Source organism: Crinia signifera, chromosome 19 (genome assembly GCF_055691185.1).
Source record: "Crinia signifera chromosome 19, ASM5569118v1, whole genome shotgun sequence".
In the NCBI taxonomy this organism is placed as follows: domain Eukaryota; kingdom Metazoa; phylum Chordata; class Amphibia; order Anura; family Myobatrachidae; genus Crinia; species Crinia signifera.
The window spans coordinates 49,912,347-49,938,892 of record NC_139226.1 but is presented as its reverse complement, the minus strand read 5'-3'; the positions used below and the strand labels follow the sequence as shown (position 1 = coordinate 49,938,892).

General features: G+C 44.8%; 1 protein-coding gene across 2 annotated transcripts in view; it reads right to left on the bottom strand.

The window, feature by feature from the left end:
* NECTIN2 (nectin cell adhesion molecule 2) overlaps positions 1–26,546 on the bottom strand; it is a 74,254-nt gene that overhangs the window by 35,246 nt on the left and 12,462 nt on the right. For both annotated transcript variants that reach the window (XM_083162567.1, XM_083162568.1), the window contains exons 2-5: positions 13,631–13,963; positions 12,661–12,951; positions 12,421–12,538; positions 9,274–9,425 (exon numbers count right to left, since the gene is read on the bottom strand). In XM_083162567.1, coding sequence (XP_083018693.1) covers positions 9,274–9,425; positions 12,421–12,538; positions 12,661–12,951; positions 13,631–13,963 — 894 coding nt within the window. The remainder of the gene's footprint in view (positions 1–9,273; positions 9,426–12,420; positions 12,539–12,660; positions 12,952–13,630; positions 13,964–26,546) is intronic.

Here is a 26,546-nt window from a genome sequence, read left to right as displayed (position 1 = left end):
CTGGAAGGGCCGAATGCGCTACCCCATCCGATGTTAAGGGTTTGCGCATTCACGAATATGCGCATGTACAAACCCATAGAGCAAACGCCTTCGGCGGTCGGCGGATTGGAGGGCTGGAGGCGGATGCAGGGGACTACCCAGCGTTCCATGGGGGTGCCCATGATTGGTTGCTATGGGAAGCATCCTATAGAACTCTATCTTCAATAGAACTCCCATCTTTGTAAATTTACCCCTTTAAGTGAAATGTTTATATCATGTGGGCCTACTTTACCCCAGAAATCTGGAACGCAAGTATTATAAAAATGTAAATACAAGTACACAGCTGAGAAATTCCAATAAGTACGCTAAAGATAAAGTTGAATTTATGATTCAAAGTCCATGCAGAAACGTGATAAGTAACATGTACAGATGGAACCATGGTTATCTTTGCTCCCAGCACAATAGAGCATCCCGCCTCTGCGTGCAGATCACCGAGAATGGGACGCACGTGCATGTGTGTGTAGACCTATTCGCAGCAATGGGGGCCACACACGCCTCATTCCATCAACAGTGGGCCGAGGCGGAGCGCTCCCACATGGCAGGAGCAAAGATAACTATGGCTCCGTCTGTATACAAAAATATAGGACAACTGTGGTCTGCATGCACTAGAATCAACGTTCGGTATGATGCAGTAAGTAATAGCATTTATTCTTCTGTCTCTGTTCGCATAACTATACGAAATACCAAATTCCGCCGCGCATATGTCAGAGCTTATCTGCCTTTTCCAGTATGCTACTTACACATGAAAAAATAAAATAAAAAAACTGCGGAAATAATAGTCCTCAACTGCCTGACACTGGGAGAGTTTAATAAATAAAATGATAAGCCTGCCTGGATGTATCACATTAAACAGAGGATCCTCACTGTGCAGGTTAAATTTAAATGAAAAAAAAAAAAAAATGTATGGGGAGGGGTTTGTTTATACGGTTGCTATGCATTTTGGCTGCATAAGCAGTACTGGGGCAGTATGGATGGTGTAGTGGTTAGCATTACTGCCTCACAGTGCCGAGGTCATGGGTTCAATGGGGAGGGGTTTGTTTATTCGGCTGCTAACTGTGTGGAGTTTGTATATTCTCCCCGTACTTGCGTGGGTTTCCTCCGGGTGCTCCGGTTTCCTCACACAATCCAAAAATATACTGGTTGTCTAATTGGCTCCCAACAAATTAACGCTAGAATGTCTGTGTTCTTATATATGTGGTAGGGAATATATTATAAGCTCCACTGGGGCAGGGACTGATGTGAATTTTCATATATATTCTCTGTAAAGCGCTGCGGAATATGTGTGTGCTATATAAGAAACTTTTAATAAATAAATCATTAAATAATAAAAAGGGAAATAGAAATAATGTTGCAAAAGTGACTATTTTAAAGTCACATTATCAAAACAATATGGCAAATCCATAGGGTTTTAACCAGGTAGAGGAGCAACAGAACATGAGGACATGCACTGACACTAGAGGGAGGAAGATTCAGGGGAAATGTGAGGAAGAATTACTTCACAGAAAGGGTAGTGGATAAGTGGAATAGCCTCCCATCAGAGGTGGTAGAGGCAAATACAGTAGTACAATTTAAACATTCTTGGGATAGGCATATTGATATCCTTACAAAAAAAATAAGGATCAAATATGGTTTGAGGCAACAGGTTTAAAAAAGGGGCAGACTAAATGGGCCAAGTAGTTCTTATCTGCCGTCAAAGTCTATGTTTCTATGTAACCCACAAAATACAGTAAGCAAAAAAGTAAAAGTCAGTCCAAAAAAAATAAAATAATAATTAATAGTGCAATTCGACAAGTACGGGCACAGCAAACACATTAGAAATAGGGGGGGGGGGACAACAGCAATCCTGTGAGAGATGGGGAAACAAATTATTGGTGCTCAGCTGCATCAAGTGGTGATGTTAATAATTGACCTAGTTGCTTCAATAGGCATAAATGCATGAAACATGTTTCTGGATGCTGGTAGCTGGAAATCTCCATCTTGTACCCTCCCCCCACACTGAAATTCCCAGAGCAGCCCAGCGTTCACATTATCAGCCGGCGAGCTGCACCCGAGCACAATGACTGCCTGTTGATTGCTGACCTGCCTTTAATGCAGGTTTCATCACAATGATCAAAGAGGTCATTGAACAACATGGGAAGGAGGCTTGTGGGAGCTACACTTAAGAATATGGTTTCCTTTATTCATTGTGGCTTCATCTTATTTGTTTGGCTGATGGGATATAAATACAATCTACAGTCAAACAATCTACAGTCAAAATAAAGAAGTTGAAACAGCTTTACTGTACACCTGCAACTACTGCACAGGAACAAAAATGTAAAGAGGTGTCCGCATAGATCCTTGCTGCAGTCACACCAAATAGACCGCTTGCACCCCATTTTGTGTGAGAATCTTCTTCATCAGATGTATTTTGTGCCGAAAAGGTGCCTTTTTCGCAATGCACTGTGACTTTAATGCACCAGGAGACTGTGCTGATTAATTTGATATATGACAGCTGTATATCGGTGTGCAACTGAGTCTCTGAACCTGTACAATGTAGAAACCACAGTTGTTTCCAGTACAAGTTCTGTTCTGCTCTGTATACAGACTCAGGAGGGGTATTTATCAAAGCTGGGGGGGGAGAAACAAAGTCGAAAGAGATAAAGTACTAACCAATAAGCTTCCGAATTACGTGGCATTGGGGCAGATGTATTAAGCCTTTACAAGAGATAAATGCAAGGGTGCTAAAGAGAGATAAACATCCAGCCAATCACATCCTAACTGACTTTTTTCAAACACAGTCTGTAACATGGCAGTAAGGAAGCGATTGGCTGGATGTTTATCTCTCCTTATCACCCTTGCATATATCTCTTGTTAAGGCTTAATACATCTGCGCCCCCCCCCCCCCCCCCCCAAAAAAAGAAAAAAAAGTCAGGAACCGATTGGTTAGTACTTTAGTTCTCATATTTTTATCTTTAGCCAAACTTTGATAACTACATATGCAGTATACACCGGTCAGGTCTCAGATTAAAAGGCGGAGCCTTTCTACTCCATGGGAGTTTTCTGTCCTCCCTGAGCTCGATTTAGGCACAGGCATTACAGTTTGACAGGTGTACCACCCCAGTCAAACTACACACGTCACTCTCCTCATACATCCCAGACATTAACACAGGAACTGGTGTCTCACTCACGCCAGGCATCTCGCACTGCTTTACGTATGGAGGATGGATGCAGTCACATCTGTAATGCAATAATAAAAAATACACTACACATCTATACTGCATGAAATAGCTCTGCTCCAGGTCTGTAAAAGAAACAACTCCTATTTTATCTGCAATGTTGTTACAGGCACAATGAGGTAGATTCAATTAGTTGTAAGCAATGTAAAAGTGCCCTCGCCAAAGCATGGAGCGGTTAGCGATGGCACCTTATCTTGCCACCATCTTACCGCCAGCTCTTATGAGGATGCAAATAAGATTCCACCACGCGAAAATTCACGACCATCTGAATTGACGCCATTAGGTTATAACAAAATGTCACCATATGTGATTACAATGACTCAGTGTCAAGGGAAAAACAATTGTCAGCCTGCTTAGAGTGCTACACATCCCAGCATGCCCTGCCTCAGTTTTAGCAATCCATTATATAAAATCTGTGGCAGTGCATGCTGGGACGCGAGTTTGACACCACTGCTTTAGGGAGTAAACAAACATTTGAATGTAATACAATTTAGTGGACGCATATCTTGGCATTCTAGGTTGAGAGATCTGCAAGTATAATACTAGGATGATCTGGTCACCCAGGTCAACCACGATCTTGTGCAGAATCTGTAACAGAAGTGAGGGGGGATAACATGAGGGGTCCCCTAGATCTGTACAAATAGAATGGGAACTCAACAAAACCACAATCTGCCAAAATTACTGAATTCCCAGAACCCAAGACACTTAGATGCCATTTCTGGACTGAATCTTTCCCTTACTATTTTCATAGGACACTGCAGTTTTGTTGTCTTTGAGAAGGAGAACAGTCTATCTGTAGATACTGTAAAAGGTCTGCTCTTAGCGCCAGTAAACTGATGCATGGACAAGTTGCTGATCTCAATGAAAGCAGGTTGCTACACAGACAGATGCATACAAACTTCATTGACCAATAAGGATGCTGCAAGGGAGGCCTAAGCAAACTCTAAACTCCATTATATGCTATTTTTGGGAGGAAAATTGTAGTCTTGTTTGAAACATTCACCACAGTAACAGCGGGATGTACTAAAGGGAAAATGCGGTAAAATGGGGTTTTACCGCATTTTGCTATGTACCATTACCCGTCCGCCCCGTCTCCGCCGGGCAGGGTATCGCCACCCTCTGGGATGGATGCTCAAATCGCCTGTATCAGCAATTTTTGCTTCAGGAATGTGCCCGGCTTGAAGTGAGAAAGGTTCTCACTACTACTTCTAAGCCTTGCGGCAACAGACAGATCTTCTGTCCGGCACTCATTCACAGTGGAAATACAACAAACGACAGAGTGCTTTCCAAATCATTTTTTTCACATACAACTGTTGGGCGACATTCATGGTTTTTCCTATTACCGTACCATATTGTATAAAGGCAAAAAAAGCAGTACTTCACGAATTTCAATAGAGGATAGCAACTCTGGCACACGTCAATTACATTTGTAATTCAGGAATGAGTGCCGCAGTTGGTTTAGCCTATACGGAAACGCGGGTGTCCTTTTGCCACTTCTAAACATACAGAAGATTAGTACAAGATCATTGTATAAAATATGCTGATTTCTCTTAGTATTTCCATTCATAAATAGGATGTGTATCTATCTTGTAATCTGATGGGACTGCCATGCTATGGAATTCTATCCTTATATATCCCTCCTATTGCCTATTATCCCTATAGATTGTAAGCTTGCGAGCAGGGCCCTCCTACCTCTACGTTGGTTTGTTTAATCACTGTCTTTTCCAATTGTAAAGCGCAAAGGAATATGCTGCGCTATAAAAGAAACTGTAAATAAATGATATATATTTTCTCACGAATAGTGTGCCACTTGTGGTGAAACAAAGATGACAGCAGTTGAAGAATTACATCAACGTTTCATTCTTTATAGAATTTATTGAAATGCCACACGATTCGTACAGATCTGTACTATATAATCTTGCCTGCACAGTCTATTTTTCTATTTGATGTCGATCAAATCGAAATTCTTCTTATAGAAGCAAAAAACAAATAGAAAAACCGAACTGTGTATACGCCCTAATAGACATGCAAGTAATGTACTAAACGGTCTATAAATTGAGGTCCAAACACTAGGAGCAGTTCGGTAGCCCTCAATCTCCTTAACCAGACTTCATTCAACAAGGGGATGGATCTCTCGCGTACACCACACACACACACACACACACACACACACACACACACACACACTTAGAAAAAGGTCACTTTGGCCTGAAGCCCTGTTGTGTCTAAATAAGCTAACAGTTTATTACATGATTAACTGCCGTTGCTACTTTTTCCAATACTATATGTACTAAAAAAACACACACACACACACACACACACACACACACAAACACAAACCTCTAACTCTCCCTTTTCATCTGGATTCTCACAAAATGATTTGCATTGATTCTGGTCACGCGTGGTCAGTGACTCAATCCCTTCCAGTAGAGAAGCAGAAAAACAGGACATTTAAATCATTGCTTTGTAATGTGCCTCCCTCTGCTGTAATGCCTCACCCGCATTGTATCGCCTCGGGTCATGGTGTGACCTCATCTGGTAAGCCAGGAAATGAGAAACCTTAAATCTATCACCTGCCCTGTTCACCTAGAAGAAAGGAGGCCACGGAAAAACAAAGGCCGATGACAGCTTTGGCACACCTTTCCTCTGATGTTATTTTTATGACAAAAAAAAAAAAAAAACTGTACAGTGGGTTATATTTACTAAAAGCCTACAATAAAATTTAAACTGATCTTATGTTCCAGGGGCGAAAAACATAATTAACAGAAACCAACATTTAAAAAAAAAAATAATAATAATATTCTGTCAGGAAAGACAGCATTGAATAGGGCCCTGCCGCTATTTCCCCCATCTGGGATAGCGGCGGCAGAACACCCCTTAACCCCTACAGTGGCAATCCCGATAATTTTCCGGGCTGTGCCTTAGTGCCCAGTCTGGCAAGCCCGGGAAATTCTTGGGATTGCCACCGTTTACAACCGGGCAGCGCTGCGGAGTTCAATCACTGAACTCAGGCAGCTTCAGCGCTGCCTCCCCTCTGCTTGGCTCCCTCCCCTCTGCCATGCCTCCAGCTCCCTCCTCCTCCCCCCTCCCCTCCGGGTTTTGTATGAAGTCCCCGGATTATGACAAGCCTGCTCCCGGGGACAGGGACGCGGCGCAGGGAGCAAGTGGTGTTTTTTTTTAAGAGAGCGCTCCCCATAAACTTGCCCAGTGGGGAGCGCTCCCAAAAACCCACACACCACTGAAGGGGTTAAGTCTAGTCCAATTTGGGCCGATTTCACCCGATCCATCGGGCCGGGAAAATCGGCCCAAATAGGATGTTGTTGACATCCACCTTGGATCTGATCAACGGTCCGGTGTGCTTGAGACTTGCTGCCCGTCCAACCTCCTACTCGGCCCCCCTCCTGGCGGTGGGGAACGGGGTTGGATGTGAAAGGACCGCATGCAATACTGCCATCTGGGGGGGGGGGGGGGGGGTGGCGACAAAACCATACACTGCTGCTATACATCGCAGAGACCCACCCAAAAAACGTTGTAACACTCAGAAATGCCATGTTTCTGCCCCTAAACACCAGCTTCCCATCAAAATGCAATGGCTATGCACATGTAGATTTAGTCGCTAATTTCGGTCACATGTGCGCAATGCAAACACTTACTTCAAATTCTGCAATTAGCAATCTGTGCTGAATTAGGCCCCATATCACATAACAAAAGGATCATACGGGATGCTACTCAAGTTTATGGTTCCGCGTGTTTCATTGTACGATTTTTTTCTCCGTGCAGCAAAAATGCAAGTATATATTATTTATAAGTAATATACTTCTGCAGTGTCAGAGATAAGTGGAGTGGGTGAAGCAGAAGAAGAATAAGGGCAGATGGCCAGGGTGTAGCACATGCTGAGGTCTGAAGCATAACCGTTTACAACGATGTAGGAATCGGACAATAGTTGCAATTGCAGCTTGCAATATTTGAAAATTGCCATTTCACCGCAAATCGGCTACAGTACTGGTATTGTTACGTAATCTGCTGTAATGACACATTTCTACCCACACTACTGTGACTGATATTAATTTTCAATTATAGCTAATACCCCTTTCACACCAGCAATTTTGAGTGCGGGACATTTTGCCCGACCCAAATTCACACCAGAAGCAAATTCTAGAGTTAAAGCATTTCAACCCGGGAATTTGATGAAAAACCCAGTGAAAAAGGGTCAACACGGTTCTTAAATCCCAGCACTCCGACCCCGGTCAAGAGCAGGGTCGAAGTGCCGGGATTTAAGACCCGTGTGGACCCTTTCACACCAAAGAAAAACCTGGGTTTCGCATCAAATTCCTGAGTTGAAAATCTTTAACCCGAAAAAGTTGCTTCTGGTGTGAAAGGGGTATTAGTTCCAAAAATCTAAAGTCCCTTATGTTCAGTCAACCAGATAAAGTTAGCCACAAACTACTCCAAAAAAAAGTGTTAGCCGGGAACATGAAGAATGGATTGAAGACCGGGGAACAGACCATGAAACTGAAAATCAATACTATTGAAATCACCATAATGGTTTGCATTGATTAAAGTTAAATAAACAAATCACTGCCAAGAAAAATTAAAATATTCTTTCATGAAATTTTTTTTTTTTAGGAAATGAAATGAAACCTTTTTCTGCTGGGAACTGCAGGTAATATGGAGATTTACTGTTCGACCGGTTTGTCAGCACACTACAAAGACTATACCACAAGACTGGCAATTTAAGTTACCTATGATCCCTCTATTTCAAGAAAAAGGCGAGAACTTTAAACGACTCCTGTCTCCTACAGACAGCGATTTTGTGGTCGGAGTCTGAAACCTATCTATTCGTCACCACGGACATCAAACATGAATTAAGAATAGAGTCTCAAAAACTGCTGCCTGTGCAAGGTACAGGGAATGGATACACACTTAACAAAACACAAAAAAAAATAAGTAATTGCACTTTGAAAACACACACTATAGGGGTGGCCAATCCGTTGGGATCCTGGGATTTGACCCCAAAATTGCTCAATCCCAGGATTTTGCAATTAAACGGGATATGCCAGACAGTGTGAGCGGGTGCTCAGATGCGGCCTGACTTTTCTTGTCCCCTGCTGTGCAGCTCTGGACAGTTTGACATTGACAGAGGTCACACTGAGCAGGCCGCACCGCCTGTCTAGCTCCCGACCGCACCGCCCACCTCCGAGCCGGGACTTTTTTCTTTTTCTTAACAAGGGGAGCCTGTCGGGGAATCCAGAGATCAAACATTTTTCAATCTCGAATCCCAGGACTGAAAAAAATGCCCTGGGATTTGCTTCCCTATTACACTACATGCAGTTTGTATCACATATGGGGGGGGGGGGGGGAAATTAAGTGGCTAACGATGTAGTGCCAAATACAACGTCTATTCGGGCACATTACCGTTAATCCTTCACTTGTTTTCCTGCCCACATGTATGATGTGTGAAGAAAAAGGAGTGAAGAGGGTGGTGGTCGTGTGCCTTTTCCCGACCATGTCTGAAGCGATCCATGGCGCATCGTTCGTAGCAGATTATGCCGCTGAAAAGGTATGACAAAGAAAGCTGTATTGGATTATAGTTTTGCCTTAAAACCTGTCAAGGGAGATATTTCAGCTAACAGAGGAGCTACATGCAGAGAGTCATGCAAGTCACAACTTTAAACTAGGGAAGAGGACGTAGACTTGAGTGAGCGATTTGCTGCAAAGTGTCACTATGGCCCCACGTTCTGATGGTCCCAATGATGATCTTGGGTAGCAGGAAGCAGGGCCATGATTACGTAATTTGTGTTCTAGCATTAACCCGCCTCCAATCTGAACACACACACACACACACAGGGCCCAAACGTAGGCAAGTATGGGTAACGGTGATGTTTAGGAGGAAAGGAAGCAATATCATCGGTGTCAAGCAGGATAGAATCAAGACATTCTATCGGGACTATGGGTCAGTCCCAGAGCCAATGCAGTCCAACCACACATCTAAAAACTATACAATGCATTATTTTCTTACCTCTCACAAGTAAATCCTGACGGAATTCCCTACTCCCAAGAGCATTGGTGACTTCACATACAAATGACCTATTGACACGCTCATCCACTTCGTCCACATATAGAATATTATTTTGTGCCCGAACAGAGCTGGGGAGCTTAGATCCATCCGCACTGTGGAGAGAGAGAGAGAGAGAGAGAGTATGCAGAGAATGGGATTTCATCTCTTGGGTAACAAGACCACATAAAGCTCAAGCAAGGTTTGGATTTACACCAGGGATGGGGAACCTTCGGCCCTCCAGCTGTTGTTGAACTACACATCCCAGCATGCCCTGCAGCACTTGTAGCATGACCACATAGCAAAACTGTAACAAGGCTTGCAGGGATGTGTAGTTCCGCAACAGCAGGAGGGCCAAAGGTTTCCCATCCCTAAGAGCTCTCAGCCAACCAGAGGCCTCACGATCAGAGCAGGGGGCCACCCAGTATTTAAGTTTATTTTTCAAATTCTGCTGCCCACCAAATGCCAGCCCCCCCACACCGACACCCGCATTGTGTGAAAACCACATGCGATCGCTCATGCAATTCAATATATATTATGTGCAACATATATCTATCAATGCGACATTCGACCGGCGCGCCTTCTCATCGCGTCGGGTGACGCATGAGACGTGCATACAATCCTTCAGGTTTATCATACAGATGCGGTGAAAATTTGTGGATTGTATGCAATATCGCCCCAGTGTATGGGCAGCATTCGATCCATTTTCAAAGGTCACATTTAGCAGCACCATTTCCATTAGTGACATACTACAGCAACACATAGTAACATTTTCCAGAAGTTTGTTTTATCATTTCCACAGCTATATATCTTAGCAGGGGGAACCGGCACTCCGCTCTTTGGTGTATAAATACTCCGGTGCCAGCACGATGTTGGGCAAATATAGAATAGCAGGAGATGCGGCACTCAAATATATTTATGTACAGTTTCTTATATAGCGCAGCAGATTCCGTTGCGCTTTACAATAGTAGACAGTGATAAAACAAACTGGGTAATAACAGACAGACTTGGGGGTTAGAGGGCCCTGCTGCAAGCTTACAATCTATAGATATATAGGAGGGAAACACAAGGACAGGCATAGAAGAAATAAATACGCTGTACAAGCGAAAGTTTTATCAACGTTTCAATCGTTTAAGATCCTGACGAAAATCTTAAACGATTGAAACGTTGATAAAAACTTTCGCTTGTGCAGCGTATTTATTTCTTCTATATTCGAGTGCCGCATCTCCTGCCAATACATACACACACACACACACACACCACTGCTTCCATTTGTGGTACTATAAGTTCCTGAATACATGGAAAGGTCATAGCTTCCATCCGCATCCTGTCTTCGAATGAGTTAATTCAATGGGAAATACTTAAAATAAAACAACCCAACAATCAGCACCTAGCGCGAAGCATAGTTATTTCAGCTGAGAGCCAATCAGAGGTGATCCCTTATCTACATCCGCTCTAGCTTTGTTTATTTTTTTAGTAATTTCCCATTGGATTAAATAGGACTATAAAACAGGATGAAGAAGTTCAGGATAATTATATATATATATATATATATATATATATATATATATATATATATATATATATATATATATATATATATATATATATATATATATACACATATATATATACACACACATATACACACACAGGGGGCCCAGCACTCACTACAACAAACTAACTCACCTTAACATTCAAAACAGAAAAAAAAAACACATGTTCATTTTAGCTATGATGTGTAAGCAGGTGCCAGGTTCCCAAGAAAAGCAGTTGTTAGTGTAGGACTTGCAGTGAAATGGGGTCCCTTGGCGATGGGCTGCAAGCTTAAATGCATTGATCAATTCATGAACTAAAACCCCATTATTTATTTATTGATTATTTGAATGTTAAGGTGAGTTAGTTTGTTGTAGTGAGTGCTGGGCCCCCTGTGTTTGTATTTACTAGAGTGTGTGGTCACAGGCCACCGCACCCCACCCTGGGATGTGGGTGCTGTTTGCACCCCATTCCTAGGAATGGCGAGTGTGTTGGTACTTCTGTATCATATATATATATATATATATATATAAAAATAACACACATTTATGTGGCATTCTTTACATTTTTATGAATGGGGCCAACACTAGGTATATGTTGGCCATATTATTTATAATATCAGTAGTTGGGCCTTTACTATAAAGAGTGTTAGGATCATAGGAGGGAGAGGAAGAGTTAGATTTGGGCGGGGTTTTACTTCAATTCTTTCACTTTTAAGAAACAATGGCAAAATCTGTGATATCTAAAAGAGCCTTAAAAAAAAAAAAAGGGTGGGGGGGGGGGGGGGGGTGGTACAGGGTGATCATTCTATTTTTTCACAAATTTATTTATTTTCTAAACTGTAGTTATTTTTATTGAATATATATATATATATATATATATAAATAAAAATAATTCTAAAAATAAAACAAAACACATGCAAACTACAAACATAAATGGGGAAGCAATACATGAAACAACCAGTGGGTAAAAAAAAAACGGTCTTATTTACACAATAATTTCCCTCCCCACTTAGAAGTATGAGTTTTTAGAAGTGAGAGATTCTATTTACCATTACACACTGCTACATTATAGAAGGCGTGAAACTGAAAATCCCTAAATAGTATGGGAAAGTATACAAAGTGCCACATGTGGTTTAGGTTTCCATTCTCCAAACCACGGTATAGTAAATCTGTATCCAATGTCTTGGAAATCACAAACCATACAGACCACTAGTCAATTTACCCATAACTCCACTCTGTGCCTCCACACCCATACAGGTATGCCCCAAAGCAAGAGAAAAATCTGTCTGCAAAATAGGCTATTGTATAACCAGATTTGGTACTAACAGTATGTTAGTTGGGTGCCCACTATAGTTAGTACGCTCATACCCGCACTATCCATGTCGGCAATGAGTTGATTTTATATAGTGTGGCGAACACAGCGAGCCCGAAGCGCGGCGAGCCCCGCGAGGGGACGCGGAAAACGAAGCAAATAGCTTAGAGGGCATCCAACTAACATATAAGTACCCCAGATTTCTATTACAGGTATCAAGATTTCCCAGAATATACGTACCCCATCCCCATTTCTACTTACGTTTTCCACTTATACGATGTAATGGGCGGGTTTCCTCTGCCGACACAAGTCAGGTAAACCCCTTTGCGATTTAAGTGCCAGTTGTCATCAAATCCTTCAACAATTGCCATAGGGGGGTCTGCAAGGAGTCAGGCATTAGATTTTGGGCAGTTGGAACCTCTGCTTAAGCATATCTGTAGTTAATGCTAAAAAGGGAGGTTTGACTAAAGAAAAGAACTACTGGAGCATGGCGGTACTTACACTGCACAGACAATTTCAAAGGAACAGGCATCTCAGAGGACTCATAGTTGATAACACATACAATCGGCATTCCATCAGCTGTCCATGATGGCGTAGTCAAGTACTGGCTGACTACAGTGGATGTTCCATCGCTGTTATTGGTTACAGTATTGCTCACATTGCCTGCAAGACTAGTCTGCCATGTGATCCGAGATGGAGGCCTTGCATTGGCCGACTTGCAAGTAGCTACAACCTGTTCCTGGTCACCAGCCACCACTCCAGAACTGGCCTCTGCAGAGTTTTGTGGCACCGCTGTAAGGAGATAAGGATATATGGATCTATATTATTTTGTGTACAAGGAATCTTTTTTTTTCTGGTTGGATAGCATATAAATGTATTTTAAGGTTACATTTAGAAGCAACATTGGTTATGGACAAAGCCTTAGAAAAAGAGATAGCATAGCAACCAATCCGCTCTTGTCATTTTTTCAAACAAAGCCTGGAAAAAAAATTGGTTCGTATATATAAATAATTTGTTCAGGTTGGGTCTCCCTTATCTGTGTATTCCAAAAACCAAAATATTCCCGAAACCGTGGTTTTTCAGAATATTTTGTTTTTGATTTTTTTTCCCCCCCACAGACCCTTTTTTCATATTTACCTCGTCCCCCGATGTCCACGCCAGCCTCTGGGATCCTCTTCTGTGGTATCTCCTGGTCCCAGGGGTGCATTGTGCGAATGAGCGGACACGCCAACCACTTCATCGGCACACTCGCGCAATGCAGCCCTGGGACCGGAGATACTGCTGAAGAGGATCCTGAAGGCCACCGTGGACATTGGGGGACCATCTGGGCACCACCAGGGGACTAGGTAAGTATCCTGAATCCCTTATCCAAACTGTTTGTGGTGCCAAGCATGTCACATAAGGGATACTCAACCTGTAATAAATAGTATTTAATCAGCTAGTCACGTGCACTACTTTTGCGACTTCTCACCTTTGACAGTCAGTGTGGTAGCGGCCTTGCGGTTGCCAAATGGAAAGGTTGTTACCTCACACACATATACGCCTTCATCGGTGGCGCGGACATTAAGAATCCGGAGTGTTGCATTATTTTCTGAGGGTTCCAGCAACTGAAAGCGGGCTGCATCGCTTTGGTGGGTGCCAAGTTGAGGACTGTAAGCCACTACATTTACGCCATCTTTCACCCACATTATTTGGCTTACACGCATGCTGGCATCTTGGTTGGTGATCGTGCATGGCAAAGTGACCTCCTGACCAATCAGACCAGTCAGCTCCTCCTTGACGGTGACCTTTTGGGCCTGCAGGACTGAGAGTAGAATACAATGAACACGGTGGAAGGTACCATAGAAAAAGAGAATAGAAAAAATATTGTAGATTATACCAATAAAAAGGTAGGTGATAGAATACCGTACACTCAATGCCTACCAATAACCGTACACTCAATGCCTACCAATAACAACTCATTGATAGGTTAGTTACAGCACACCGTGTAGCATAAAATATGGATTTGGGAACTTATTCTGGGCTACACGCAATACTGCGAATTTTACACTTTTGCATGTGGACCAAACGCCGCCTGCAGTGCCGGACCCCCCCCCCACCTTGCACCCGCAACCATCAAATGATTTCTCCAGCGCATGCAGATCAGACACCTCTATGGTGTCTCTGATCTGCAAGTGTCCTGTGCGGTAAGCATGCCCGCCCCATTTCCGGGTGTGACCTAGGAACGGCCAGCATTTTCATGGGAAAGCCCATGAAATGCTGGGTGTTCTCATAGGCTGTGCCCCCCCTGCCCGCACTGCTAGGTGCGAGCGGGACGCCGAACATGTAGTTCCCGTGCCCGCTCGCACCCTGCATCTGCACAAAACATCGGTGCCCCATGCGAACGCATGGGGGACCGAAGAAATTAGAATAACCCCCTTAATGTAGAGCCAAGGTACAGCTGGGGCGTGGACTAGGATTTTGTTTTGCATAGAAAGATAAGCTGGACGCTGGTCTCAACTCTGCACCACTGAGAAATAAGCAATTATGATTGTTCTAGAAGTTTTATGGGAATAATAACCATTGTCCAAGAATTTATAAACGGCGGGTAGGGTATATATTCCTTTAGCAATTTAAATAGCCTACTGGCAGTTCTTTATGTCAAGCTGCTGAACGTACACTGAGCAGGGGCGGGCTGGGCCGGGGGGCAGAGTGCCATATGCCCCCCGGGCCGCTTACCCACCCACTGGCTGCGGGCCGTGCTGCGGCTGGATCAGCTTCTCCAGCCCTCCTGCACTGGCCGCGGCTTACAGAACACGGCCGCGGCTACAGGAAAATGGCCGCCGGCCCCCTGCACTGAGGACATGTTCTCAGTGCAGGAGGCCGGCGGCCATTTTCCTGTAGCCGCGGCCGTGTTCTGGAAGCCGCGGCCAGCGCAGGAGGGCTGGAGACGCTGATCCAGCCGCAGCACGGCCCGCAGCTACCGAGTGGGTAAGCGCTCTCCCCCCCCCCCCCCTCACCCCAGCATATGTGTTTCTGTCACTGTGGGGGCATATCTGGCACTGTGTGGGGGCATATCTGGCACTGTGTGGGGGCATATCTGGCACTGTGTGGGGGCATATGTGTATCTGGCACTGTGGGGGGCATATCTGGCACTGTGGGGGCATATATGTATTTGGCACTGTGGGGGCATATGTGTATCTGGCACAGTGGGGCATATGTGTATTTGGCACTGTGGGGGCATATGTGTATCTGGCACTGTGGGGGCATATGTGTATTTGGCACTGTGGGGGCATATGTGTATCTGGCACTGTGGGGCATATGTGTATTTGGCACTGTGGGGGCATATCTGGCACTGTGGGGGCATATGTGTATCTGGCACTGTGGGGGCATATGTGTATCTGGCACTGTGGGGACATATGTGTCTGGCACTGTGGGGGCATATGTGTATTTGGCACTGTGGGGGCATATGTGTATTTGGCACTGTGGGGGCATATGTGTATTTGGCACTGTGGGGGCATATGTGTATTTGGCACTGTGGGGGCATATGTGTATTTGGCACTGTGGGGGCATATGTGTATTTGGCACTGTGGGGGCATATGTGTATTTGGCACTGTGGGGGCATATGTGTCTCTGGCACTGTGGGGGCATATCTGGCACTGTGGGGGCATATGTGTCTTTGGCACTGTGGGGGAATATGTGTCTCTGGCACTGAGGGGGCATATGTGTCTCTGGCACTGAGGGGGCATATGTGTCTCTGGCACTGTGGGGGCATATCTGGCACTGTGGGGGCATATGTGTCTTTGGCACTGTGGGGGAATATGTGTCTCTGGCACTGTGGGGGCATATGTGTCTCTGGCACTGTGGGGGCATATGTGGCACTGTGGAGGAATATGCGTATTTGGCACTGTGGCAGAATATCTGGCACTGTGGCGGCATTTGTGTCTGGCACTGTGGGGGCATATGTGTATTTGGTACTGTGGCGGAATATCTTGCACTGTGGGGGCATATCTGGCACTGTGGACATCACATTGTGCGGTGTAATGGGCATCATGGTATGGGGCGTAATGGACATTACGGTGTGGGGAGCATTGGGTAATTGCCATCACAGTATGGGGTGTAATGGGCATCAAGGTGTGCAGCATAATGTGTAATTAGCATCACAGTGTGCGGTGTATTGAGTAATTAGCATCGCAGTGTTGGGCGTAATGTGTAACTGGCATCATGGTGTTCAGCATAATGTGTAATTGGCATTACGGCATGTGGCTTTATGTGTAATGGGTATTACAAGGTTCGCTAAAATGTGCAATCTGCAGGTACACAATACAATCATGGTACAGGCAACGCCCCTTATGATAGGCCACGCCCCTAATTTTTCGGCGCGCCTACGGCGCGCAAAAGCATTCCTTCCTACGGTGACTTGGCTGATTATGGGCCAGTGCTCTGGACTTGCCCCCTAGGCTAAAAGTTGCCAGCCAGCCCCTGACACTGAGCCTAGTGCGAACCAGTGACCACCGCTCAGTTATCCAAATTCTGGTTGTTCTCTAAGCAGTTACATGGGAGAAGGGGAGACGCAGTTATTATACAGGCAAACCCTATCACCAATACAGAAAAGCTCATCAACATCAGCACAGGAAAGGAAACACCCTGAAGCAACTGGACAGGACGGCTAGTCTCTGTTTATCATGTCCATGGCAGACTGCCGTGTATTCCAACAAGGTGGACTCCCAGGGTAACGTTTCTTAGCACAGAGGGTGAATAAATGTGGGATAAAAAGCTTTAGAGGGTTTCCCCCCCTTCTAAAGACAACTGAATAATTCCTTCCTTCATTTCATAAACATGTAGAACAGAAACCACACCCCAAAACGAAGGGAATATTTTATAGTCACGGTAAGAAGTCATTTTCTTCTATTAGTCTAATAGTGTAAATCAACACCCACTACTGATTCTCATGAGTTACTGATCAAGAAACCTGTTGTGACAGTGACAAATCCTGTATGATGTTACGTGACAACCTGTATATTTTAAATTATATCATAAAGGAGGGGAAAAAAAATATGAAGGATACCAGTAAGATGCGGTTTCCTTTTCTGTAGTTCTCTTTTTCATTGCCAGATTAGTCATTTTAGGTCACAGTCTTTCAGTGAGTGTCCAATAAAAGAACTAACATTATGGCCTAGAAAGAAGGATGCGAGGTTCCTCCAATCCATACTGGAGTCTGCCGATTTTTGATTTTTAAACCTGGATTAAATGTAGGCACTTAATGGTAATGCCTAGACCAGTGATGGCTAACCTTGACACTCCAGCTGTTGTTGATCTACACATTCCAGCATGCCCTGCTAAAGTTTTGCTATTTGGCCATACTAAAACTGGAGTGTCAAGGTTAGCCATCACTTGCTTAGAACCTTGACCCACCCATCTTTCCTCTGATCCTCACAGTATACAAACTTTAAAACAGTCCTAAAATGACATCCTATAATGTAACAAAACAGGGGGTTTAACCCAGGCTTGCCTACCCTCCCGGAATTGCCGGGAGGCTCCCGAAAATCGGGTACCCCTCGCAGCCCCCCAGGAAGATGGGAAATCCTCCCGCATTGACAATGCAGCCCCCACAACCCCCCTTCGTTCTGCCCAAAATACCTTTTTCTCGGGTCCGCGGCGAGGGGTGGAGCTAAAATGATGCAAATTGCGGTATTTGCCTGTCATGGGGGCAGGGCTTGATGACGTCCGCCTCCCCTGCCCCCTGCCATACTACCATCGGGTCTCTCGGAGAGGAGAAAGCAAATGTCGGCAACTATGGTTTAACCAAGTACTACCACAATCCTGTCTCTGTTATCACCATCTCAAGATGGAGAGAATAAAAAAACTTTTTCCCCTCTACAGAGACTTCAAAATTTTTATTTTCTCAAACTATTTTTTTTTCCCCCATAATTCTCAATGGAACCAAAAGGCCAAGCCTCTGCTTTCCATGCACAGCAAAAATAAGTCATTACCATGTCCCCTTATTGCCATACAGACCAGATAGTGACTAGCTGGATATTACGAGGATTGTTCAAGTATAGTTTACACCATTTGGTTGAAATGCGCTGCTGCAACTTTTTGCAACTACCCGTCGTCAATGTTACCTTAGATCTGTTACTTTCTGTGCCAACATAAATTATTCATAAACGGTTCCTAAACAATCCAACCCATGGCACAACGTAGTACAAGGCTTACATGACTTCATCAAACTATACATTTTTCAACACATTAGTCAGCTGTACACCTCCCTCCCCTCTCTACCCTGTGCAGAAGGAGCTTTTCAAGAGGATGACAGATGACAAAGATGAGAGCTTCAGAGATTACTTGTTTTTTCTTTTCTGTTTTAAAGGTTAACAGTAGCTCTTTATGTTTGGCCCAACTAGTATTTTATCGCCCTGTAATCACGACTCTGATGAACAGATCTGTACACCCACTAGAAAGCCGGCATGCAAGTACACGTCTACGTACGTCAATTAACAGGCAACACGAGTTAGCTAGCAGACATGTAAATGTACCACCTCAGGGGAAAGATCTGCATGCTGAAGAGAACTGAAGTATTTAACCGAGCCTGGCACTCCAACTCACTGCGCTGCAGGTGGGGGAGGGAGGATACCACTTAGGAGTGTAAAACCAGCGAAGTCTTGCAAATAATTGCAGCCAGGACGAGTCTCTCTTTCAGAGATTGATCCCTAGTTAGGCTGTCTTTTTTTTTTTTACTTTACTAAATGATAAACTATGAACTCAACATTCCAAAGAATCAAGTTACAAAAATTGATCAATTCACAGGATAATGGACTGCAGCCTAATGCTCAACAGGTTCAGCCGGACAGGGCAGGGGGGGTCTTAGTTTGAAGAGAGCATCTGGATGATAACAGACACACTAGATTAGGCATGGATGTTCATTTTCAGTCATAATAGCATAGTAATCATTTCAGATTAACAATGTCAACACCAAAAAGGTATATTGTCCTCTAAGCAATCATTGCACACCTAGAATTATGCGGGGTAACGACTTTATTCATGTACTCTGCGCAATACAAATAGTCAGTGAAAGTGCAATGGCTGCTGCTTACTTATACCCCTTTTACACCGCCGAAAAATCCGGGTCAGCTGCGGGTCAGACCCGGATCATCGGCGGTGTAAATGGGGTATATCCGTGTCCTGACCTGGGTAGAACCCGGATAGGACCCGTGTAAATGGTCCGGCTGCAGGCACCCGCAGTGGGTCCACAGCGTGCAGCGCTGGGGAAGATGTGCCCAGCTGCTGCGGGAGGAGGGGGGTCCCTGCGGCTGAGGGGAGGGGGGTACCTGTCAGCCTGAGGTCAGAGCTCACTCAGCGGAGGAGACGATGTGCGCCGCTGCTGTACCTCCCCCCGGCAGCCGGTCCCTGCGGTGAATGTACAGTCAGTGTCGGCGGTCCCTCCAGCGCATAGGAACTAGTACTAGTTCCCATGCGCCAGAGGGACCCCCGCCACTGACTGTACATTCGCCGCAGGAACTTCGCGGCTGCGGGGAGAGGTACAGCAGCGGCGCACATCGTCTTCCCTGCTGAGTGAGCGCCGACCTCAGGCTGACAGGTACCCCCCTCCCCTCAGCACCCGGGGACAGCACTCCCCATCTACCCCCTGAAAAACACTGAACCTGGGTCAGCCCTGATAGATAGATAGATATATATGCAGGGCTGACCCAGGTTCAGTGTAAATGGTGCAGACCCAGGTCAAAGTGCTGTGTAAATGGGGTATAAAGCAGGGTCAGACCCTGGATACTCCAGCATTCAAAGACCAGGGTTTTTGGTGTAAAAGGGGTATTACAGAGACAGTGGGGACTATTTATCAAGCAGTAATACCGCCTTTCTGCAGATTTGTAGACTCACAAAAAGGGGTTAATCATATTTAAAAGGCTATAAAAAGCGATTTTGCACAATAATATATGAAGCAGTTCATATATAAATTTTAATAGTCATTGTGCAAACAGAGCGCTATTTATAAGGTGTGAATATTACAATAGCATTCTGTGTTGCAGCAACAAGCAGTGATACCGAATGCGTTTTCATGCAGAAAAGAATAGCAGTGACTGATCAGTATATCGCTTTATTCTCTCTCCACACACACACACACACACACACTTCTTCTGCAGCCACGCCTGCATTTAATACATACTTTTACCTATACTACTATGAGAATCCTTTTTTTTTTTTTTTTTTTTTTTATGAAGGATACCAGTAAGATGCGGTTTCCTTTTCTGTAGTTCTCTTTTTCATTGCCAGATTAGTCATTTTAGGTCACAGTCTTTCAGTGAGTGTCCAATAAAAGAACTAACATTATGGCCTAGAAAGAAGGATGCGAGAGAGTTCCCTCACTCCAATACCATTGTGTGAAAGGAGCCAGATGCCTCAGCTAAGATAGACATGGCTGCTGTTTACCTGACAAACCATGAATTACAGTCATTAGAAATGATACTATATTGCAAACCAATCTGTCATGCTATGGAGCTAAAAAGAGAAAGAAAGAAAACACAGTAATATATATTTTGGGGGGTCCTGTACATGTGAATGAAATTTCTTAGGAACTTTCGAAGCGTCTAACCTTTAGTTGGCCCAGGCTGGTTCTACAGCCAACATCTGGTTTATATCAATGACTTTGAAATCCTTATGTGGCAGGAGATAAAGTTACAACATAAACAGGCTACAAATCACTGTGTAGGTGAACCTTGGAATGAAGGGAATAGTCTACACAAAGACCTGCAGTTTTAGGAAAATTCCTCAAGAATATTTACAGGCAGGCATATACAGAATACACCAAGTGGTGCCTATAAAACCTATACAATATCTACAGACCTGACTTGGTATAGACCAATAGACAAACATTCTTTAAGATTTTTTTTATTATTAAATGTTTCTATTATGCTGCTTTCAGACCGCATAACTGGCTTTGACCCTGTATTTGGAAACGTTTCCAAAAACGGGTCTGCCAGATAAACGGTATATTACCGTTTAAGTGCCGATTTTTTGACACTGGCAGACCCGTTTTTGGAAACTTTCCAAATACAGGGTCAAAGCCAGTGCAGCCTTCAGCCCTCCCCTCCGTGCAGCTTCCCCCCCCCCCCCCCCTCGCGTGTCGACCGAGAGCATGTCGACGCCCCCCCCGCGCATGTCGACGCCCCCCGCGCGTGTCGACGCCCCCCCACCCCACCCCGCGTGTCGGCGCCCCCCCCCCCCGTGTCGACTTACCCCGTGCCGGTACCTCCGTTGTGGACTGCAGCTCAGTATGCTCGGAAAGCACTTATGAAAAAAGTGTCTTCCAGAAAATGGCTGCCCCATAGGAAACCCTGTTTAAAAAAACTGTCTTCCGTATGGGGGGCAGCCATTTTCTGAAAGACACTTTTTTCATAAGTGCTTTCCGAGCATACTGAGCTGCAGTGCCGGGAACCACAACGGAAACGCGCGGGGGCCGTCGACACGCGCGGGGGCCGTCGACACGCGCAGGGGGCGTCGACACGCGCAGGGGGCGGGCTCCAGTGCTGTGAATACTTAATGAGCGCTCATTAAGTATTCACTGTGCTGAATTTAGGACCCAGCTCATTGGCTGGGTCCTAAATACCGTTTCTGAGCCGATTTTTGCGCTAAAATACCGGTTCAGAAACGGGTAGGACCCTGCATTTTAACCGGTTAGAAAAAACGGCATTTTCTAACCGGTTAAGTGGGACTGGACCTTTCAGACCGCACACATTACCGTTTTAAAACGGTAAAAAAACGGCAATTTACCGTTTTAAAAGTGCGGTCTGAAAGGGGCATTACAGAACAGATGCTTTACTCGAAGCAAAGTTATTTTTCTCTGTTATCAACACTTGTCAGAATACAAAAGTTCCATTTCAACGCCCTTCAATAAACACAGAAAGAATGATTTGCATATACGTAAAATTCCCGGATTGATTCTAATTCTGCTAACTTCCTGTATTCTTCGATGCACATTTCAAAATGTTAATAGCAAGTCACATTGGCCCTTATTCTGATCGGTGCGGACAGAGCCGATTATGCGGCCAGGACCGTGCGTGCGAAACCCCGCCTTCCATACGGATCGCCAACTCCGTCCGTATGCGGTAAGATGCTGGCCGAACGGACCGCACGTGTAATTTTCACGGAATACGCCTCCTCCATCTAAGGGAACCTCCCCCATCATTCGATGGTCGCAGACCATCGAACGCAGGACCGAATGCTCCACCAGCTCCCACAACCTCAGACCACACGGACATTTTTCCGTGCAAAAGCAGGGATCTGGGCGGGCAGCTGACATCCGGCGATGTCATATGTCCGCCCCCTACACGTGCGTCACGGCCGCATTACCATACGTACGCCCAGCGTTTTCATGGGCACTCCCATGAAACGCGGGGCGTATGCATATGGTAATGAGCCCAAATAGCCCTTCACGCCCCTCTCCACCCCCTTTTCGGAGTGTTCACATATCATGCGGGATTTGGCCGTACGCCCCGCTCGCACATGCGCAGAGACACCTCTGCACATGCGCAGACACAAAACATCGGCGGCCCGAACGCACGCGGATATATCCGCACCGATCAGAATAAGGGCCATAGAAACAGAATTGGACTGGCAGGTAAGAACCCCTATCTAGTCTGCCCCTTCGGCTCAGTGCCTTGCACACTATTATATTCTATTCTCCCTCTATGCTGATATGGATAGTGAAGTAAGAAAAAAAAAAGTCGATGAAAAAACTAAAGTTAACCTTTCCGTTTTTTTTGTTTTTTTTTTTAATCGACTTTTTTTCTTTTGAAACTGACTTGTTCTTACTGTACTTCACCATCCATGTCATCATAGAAGGAGAAGCGTGCGGATCACTGAGCCTGAGCATGGTGAGCCACACGAGGGTACGCCTTACCTTAATTCTAGGTCCATGTCGTCATGATAGTTGTCAACATTGACACAAAGAAATTCGAAAAACTCATGTTGACCTTTTAATGTGCCTAGCTTTTGCATTTCGACCTTTTAGGATAGACATAATGAGGGTCTATCTAATAATCCACTCCCATTAGGGCCATTGGGGCAGATGTATGAAGCCTTAACAAGAGATAAATGCAAGGGTGATAAGGAGAAATAACCGTCCAGCCAATCAGCTCCTTACTGACTTTTTTCAAACACAGGCTGTAACATGGTAGTGAGCAGGTGATTGGCTGGGCGTTAATCTCTCATTATCACCCTTGCATTTATCTCTTGTTAAAGATTAATACATCTGCCCCATTGTGAGACTTGAACCCATAACTCAGTGCTGGGAGGCAGTAATGCTAACCATTACAGAGTCTATGATGCCCAATGCTCTGTATGGAACGGTATTAATTATTGGGCTTACGCTCCAATCTTCATCCATGCCATCTGGTGTAGTGTATGGCCAGCTATAGTAGTCATCTATACTAGAAATAGACCAACAACTATAATAACAGGTTAGGTATGAAATTCCAATGGATGGAATCCAGGCACTGACAATGCCAACAGCTTCTGGGTAAAACACCATACACACGACTGCAACTGCGTGATGAGCTTAGTCAAACAGCAATGTCTGGCAAGCAGGGTTTTGCCAATGCTTATAGGCAAAACGCTGCGAGCTAAGCAGGATAGACAGTGCATGCACCGTCTATCTCTGCAAGTGATGGCAATGCGCGTGACCATGCATGTTGACGCTAATCAGATCACTTAGAAATAGGGCTATCGCCCTGTATATGCACCATAAGTATATTATCCCTACCCCAAACCCATCTTTTAAAAGCCTTAAGCCCCGTACATACGGGGTGACCCATCCCCCGTGCATCGCCATCACTGCTCAAAGAGCGAACAGTACTCCATGTCTATGCATTCCAGTCAGATGACTTCTTCAGCATCCTAACCCTATCCCGAAGGCTCATACCTCACCTCGAAGATCATTTTGTAACATGAGAGTTCTATTGAAGATTAGTTAAGCAGGTTAACCATAGCAACCAATTTGATTCTATCTAATTATTATCTTCTAGAACAGGGCTGGGCAACACCAGCCCTCCAGATGTTGATGAACTACACATCAGTTTCAGCATGGCCACATAGCAAAACTAATGCAAAGCATCCTGGGATGTGTAGTTTATCAACATCTGGAGGGCCGTTGTTGCCCAGCCCGGTTCTAGAATGTGCTAAATAAATAAGTAGGATCTGATTGGCTGTTATGGGCAACATCCTACCGAGGGGATTTGCATGGGGGGGGGGGGGGGGGGGGAAGGGTAGGGAGGGGTAACCTGTTCACTAGGCTGCGAACCTATGCAGCCTAGGAAACAGGCCCTTAATATTTTTAGTTATGAAAAAAAAAAAAATATGATTCTCAACATCAAAACAATGCAGATATTTTATATCCATATACGTGCCTCACATATTTCATTGCTGCCAACTGTCTCAGTTTTTAAAAATGTCCTTGAAATAATCTAGATCTCGTGTCATTCTAAATGATAGATGCAGGTGACTGAACCGGTTTTATAGTGGGCACATAAACTTATTATTGATGCAATAGAATTGTACTCTCTGCTGGCAGGAACAATGCTGGAGGTTGGCCATCCATGGTAATTTCCCCAACTAGTTTTATGCTTTTACAAAAAGTAGGTCTTCTATTGATGCGTAAGTGGGCCCAAAGTGATGGGACAGGTTTCACCCAAGGCCTGATTTTGTTGTGAATCCAGGAGGGCTGAAGCCCACCCACCACGTGTATCAGGTCACGTTGTGCAAAAAGATGCAGGGCAGCTCTATAACTGCATCTTCGCATGCCCTGCGACTATGGCAGTGCTGGGCCTAAGGGAACAACTGCATGCCATTCTGCAATCAATGCCAGCACTGGGAGAGATTATAATTAACTCCTGCAATTGTTAGAATAGAACTAAAAGTAACCTCTGCTCTAACAAATATATGTGGAAAGTGTTTTTTTTTTTTGCCAGGGGAGCCCTAAACCTATTTCAGTCACTGCATGAAGCCAACAAGCCTTACCAAGCACAGGCCCATCAAAGAAATCCCTGCCCTGTTTGGTAAATACGCACACACTGCTAGTAATGAGTAGAGGGGGAACAAGGCTCCGCACTAAACACAGCCCCAATTACACGCACATTACTTCGCTGCTGTGCTTCTGTCAGACACCTGTAGAATGCTAATGCACAAATGCTTGTCTCTAGCCGAGGGATCAGCCTCCAGATGACAGAATGGCCATGGAAACACATGGTTCTACAGTACAGTATATCTATTAATAGAAGCACAACTGCCGCTGCCCACATGTCTACCTGCCACACAGAAAGACCCAGACTGAATGCACCATTCAGAGAACACAATGAGGTCTTTATGTCGCCAATCAATGCTCTTATTTTGCTTTTTACAATCGAATGCAGCGAGATAGTAAAATAGAAATAAAATGCTGCTTACACAGATAGCAGGAAATCTACAGGTGAACTATAAATCCCATAATGCTTCAGCAGGGGGACTGACTAGTATCATGTAGGAAATGGGTCAGCAAAGCTGGAATTCCAAAACGGAATATTAAAAATTGCATGCGCCAAACATTACATAGAATAGTAGGTTTTATTTAAAGCTAGGGGACACAAAAGACGATATTCGGGCAATGCAGTAAGTAAATATACCCTTGCCAATACCGGAAGAAAAGGAATTTTAACTGTACTCACTTCCACCCTGAAAACACGACAGACTCATGGAATGTGCCTAGTGTTCATTCTAGCACCCGCTATATTTGAAAACCCATGCAGTTCCTCTTCCCTACCTGGGGTGTCACTGTCTGCTCTGGTGTTTCTAGCACAAGTCTGGTTTGTATATCAGTGCTGATACAGACCACACTGTGCTAGAAGCACTACAGCAGACAGCGACACCCCAGGCAGGGAAGATGAACTGCATGGGTTTTCAAATATGGCGGGTGCTAGAATGAACACTAGTGCCATTAAGTCGTCAAAAAGGTTGACATGGGTTTTCACTTTTTTTGTCCCGACTGTCAATACAGTCGACTCTGACACCAAAAAAAAAAAAAGGGGAAAAACCCCATGACGGCATTTTGACTGTGCACCTTCCCAATGTCGACCTAATGACCCTGTCGACCTAGTGACTGTTTACCATCTTACTGCAGCCAGTGAGCCAGCCACCATCTCTCAGGATTGGTGGGTGTCCGCCCCGCTGTCCCTACTACTCTCAGACCTTGCAGGATATTTTAGTAGCACTGTGCCAGCAAGAACACGGTTTTCACAGATTCGGACAATTCCATGGAAATACTCGGACAACTCTGCTGTAGAGTAAGACTGCTAAATATAGTCATTAATTACACGCTGTCAGCCGGCACATTGCCTGCACCACTCCCTCACTAATGATACAGTAAT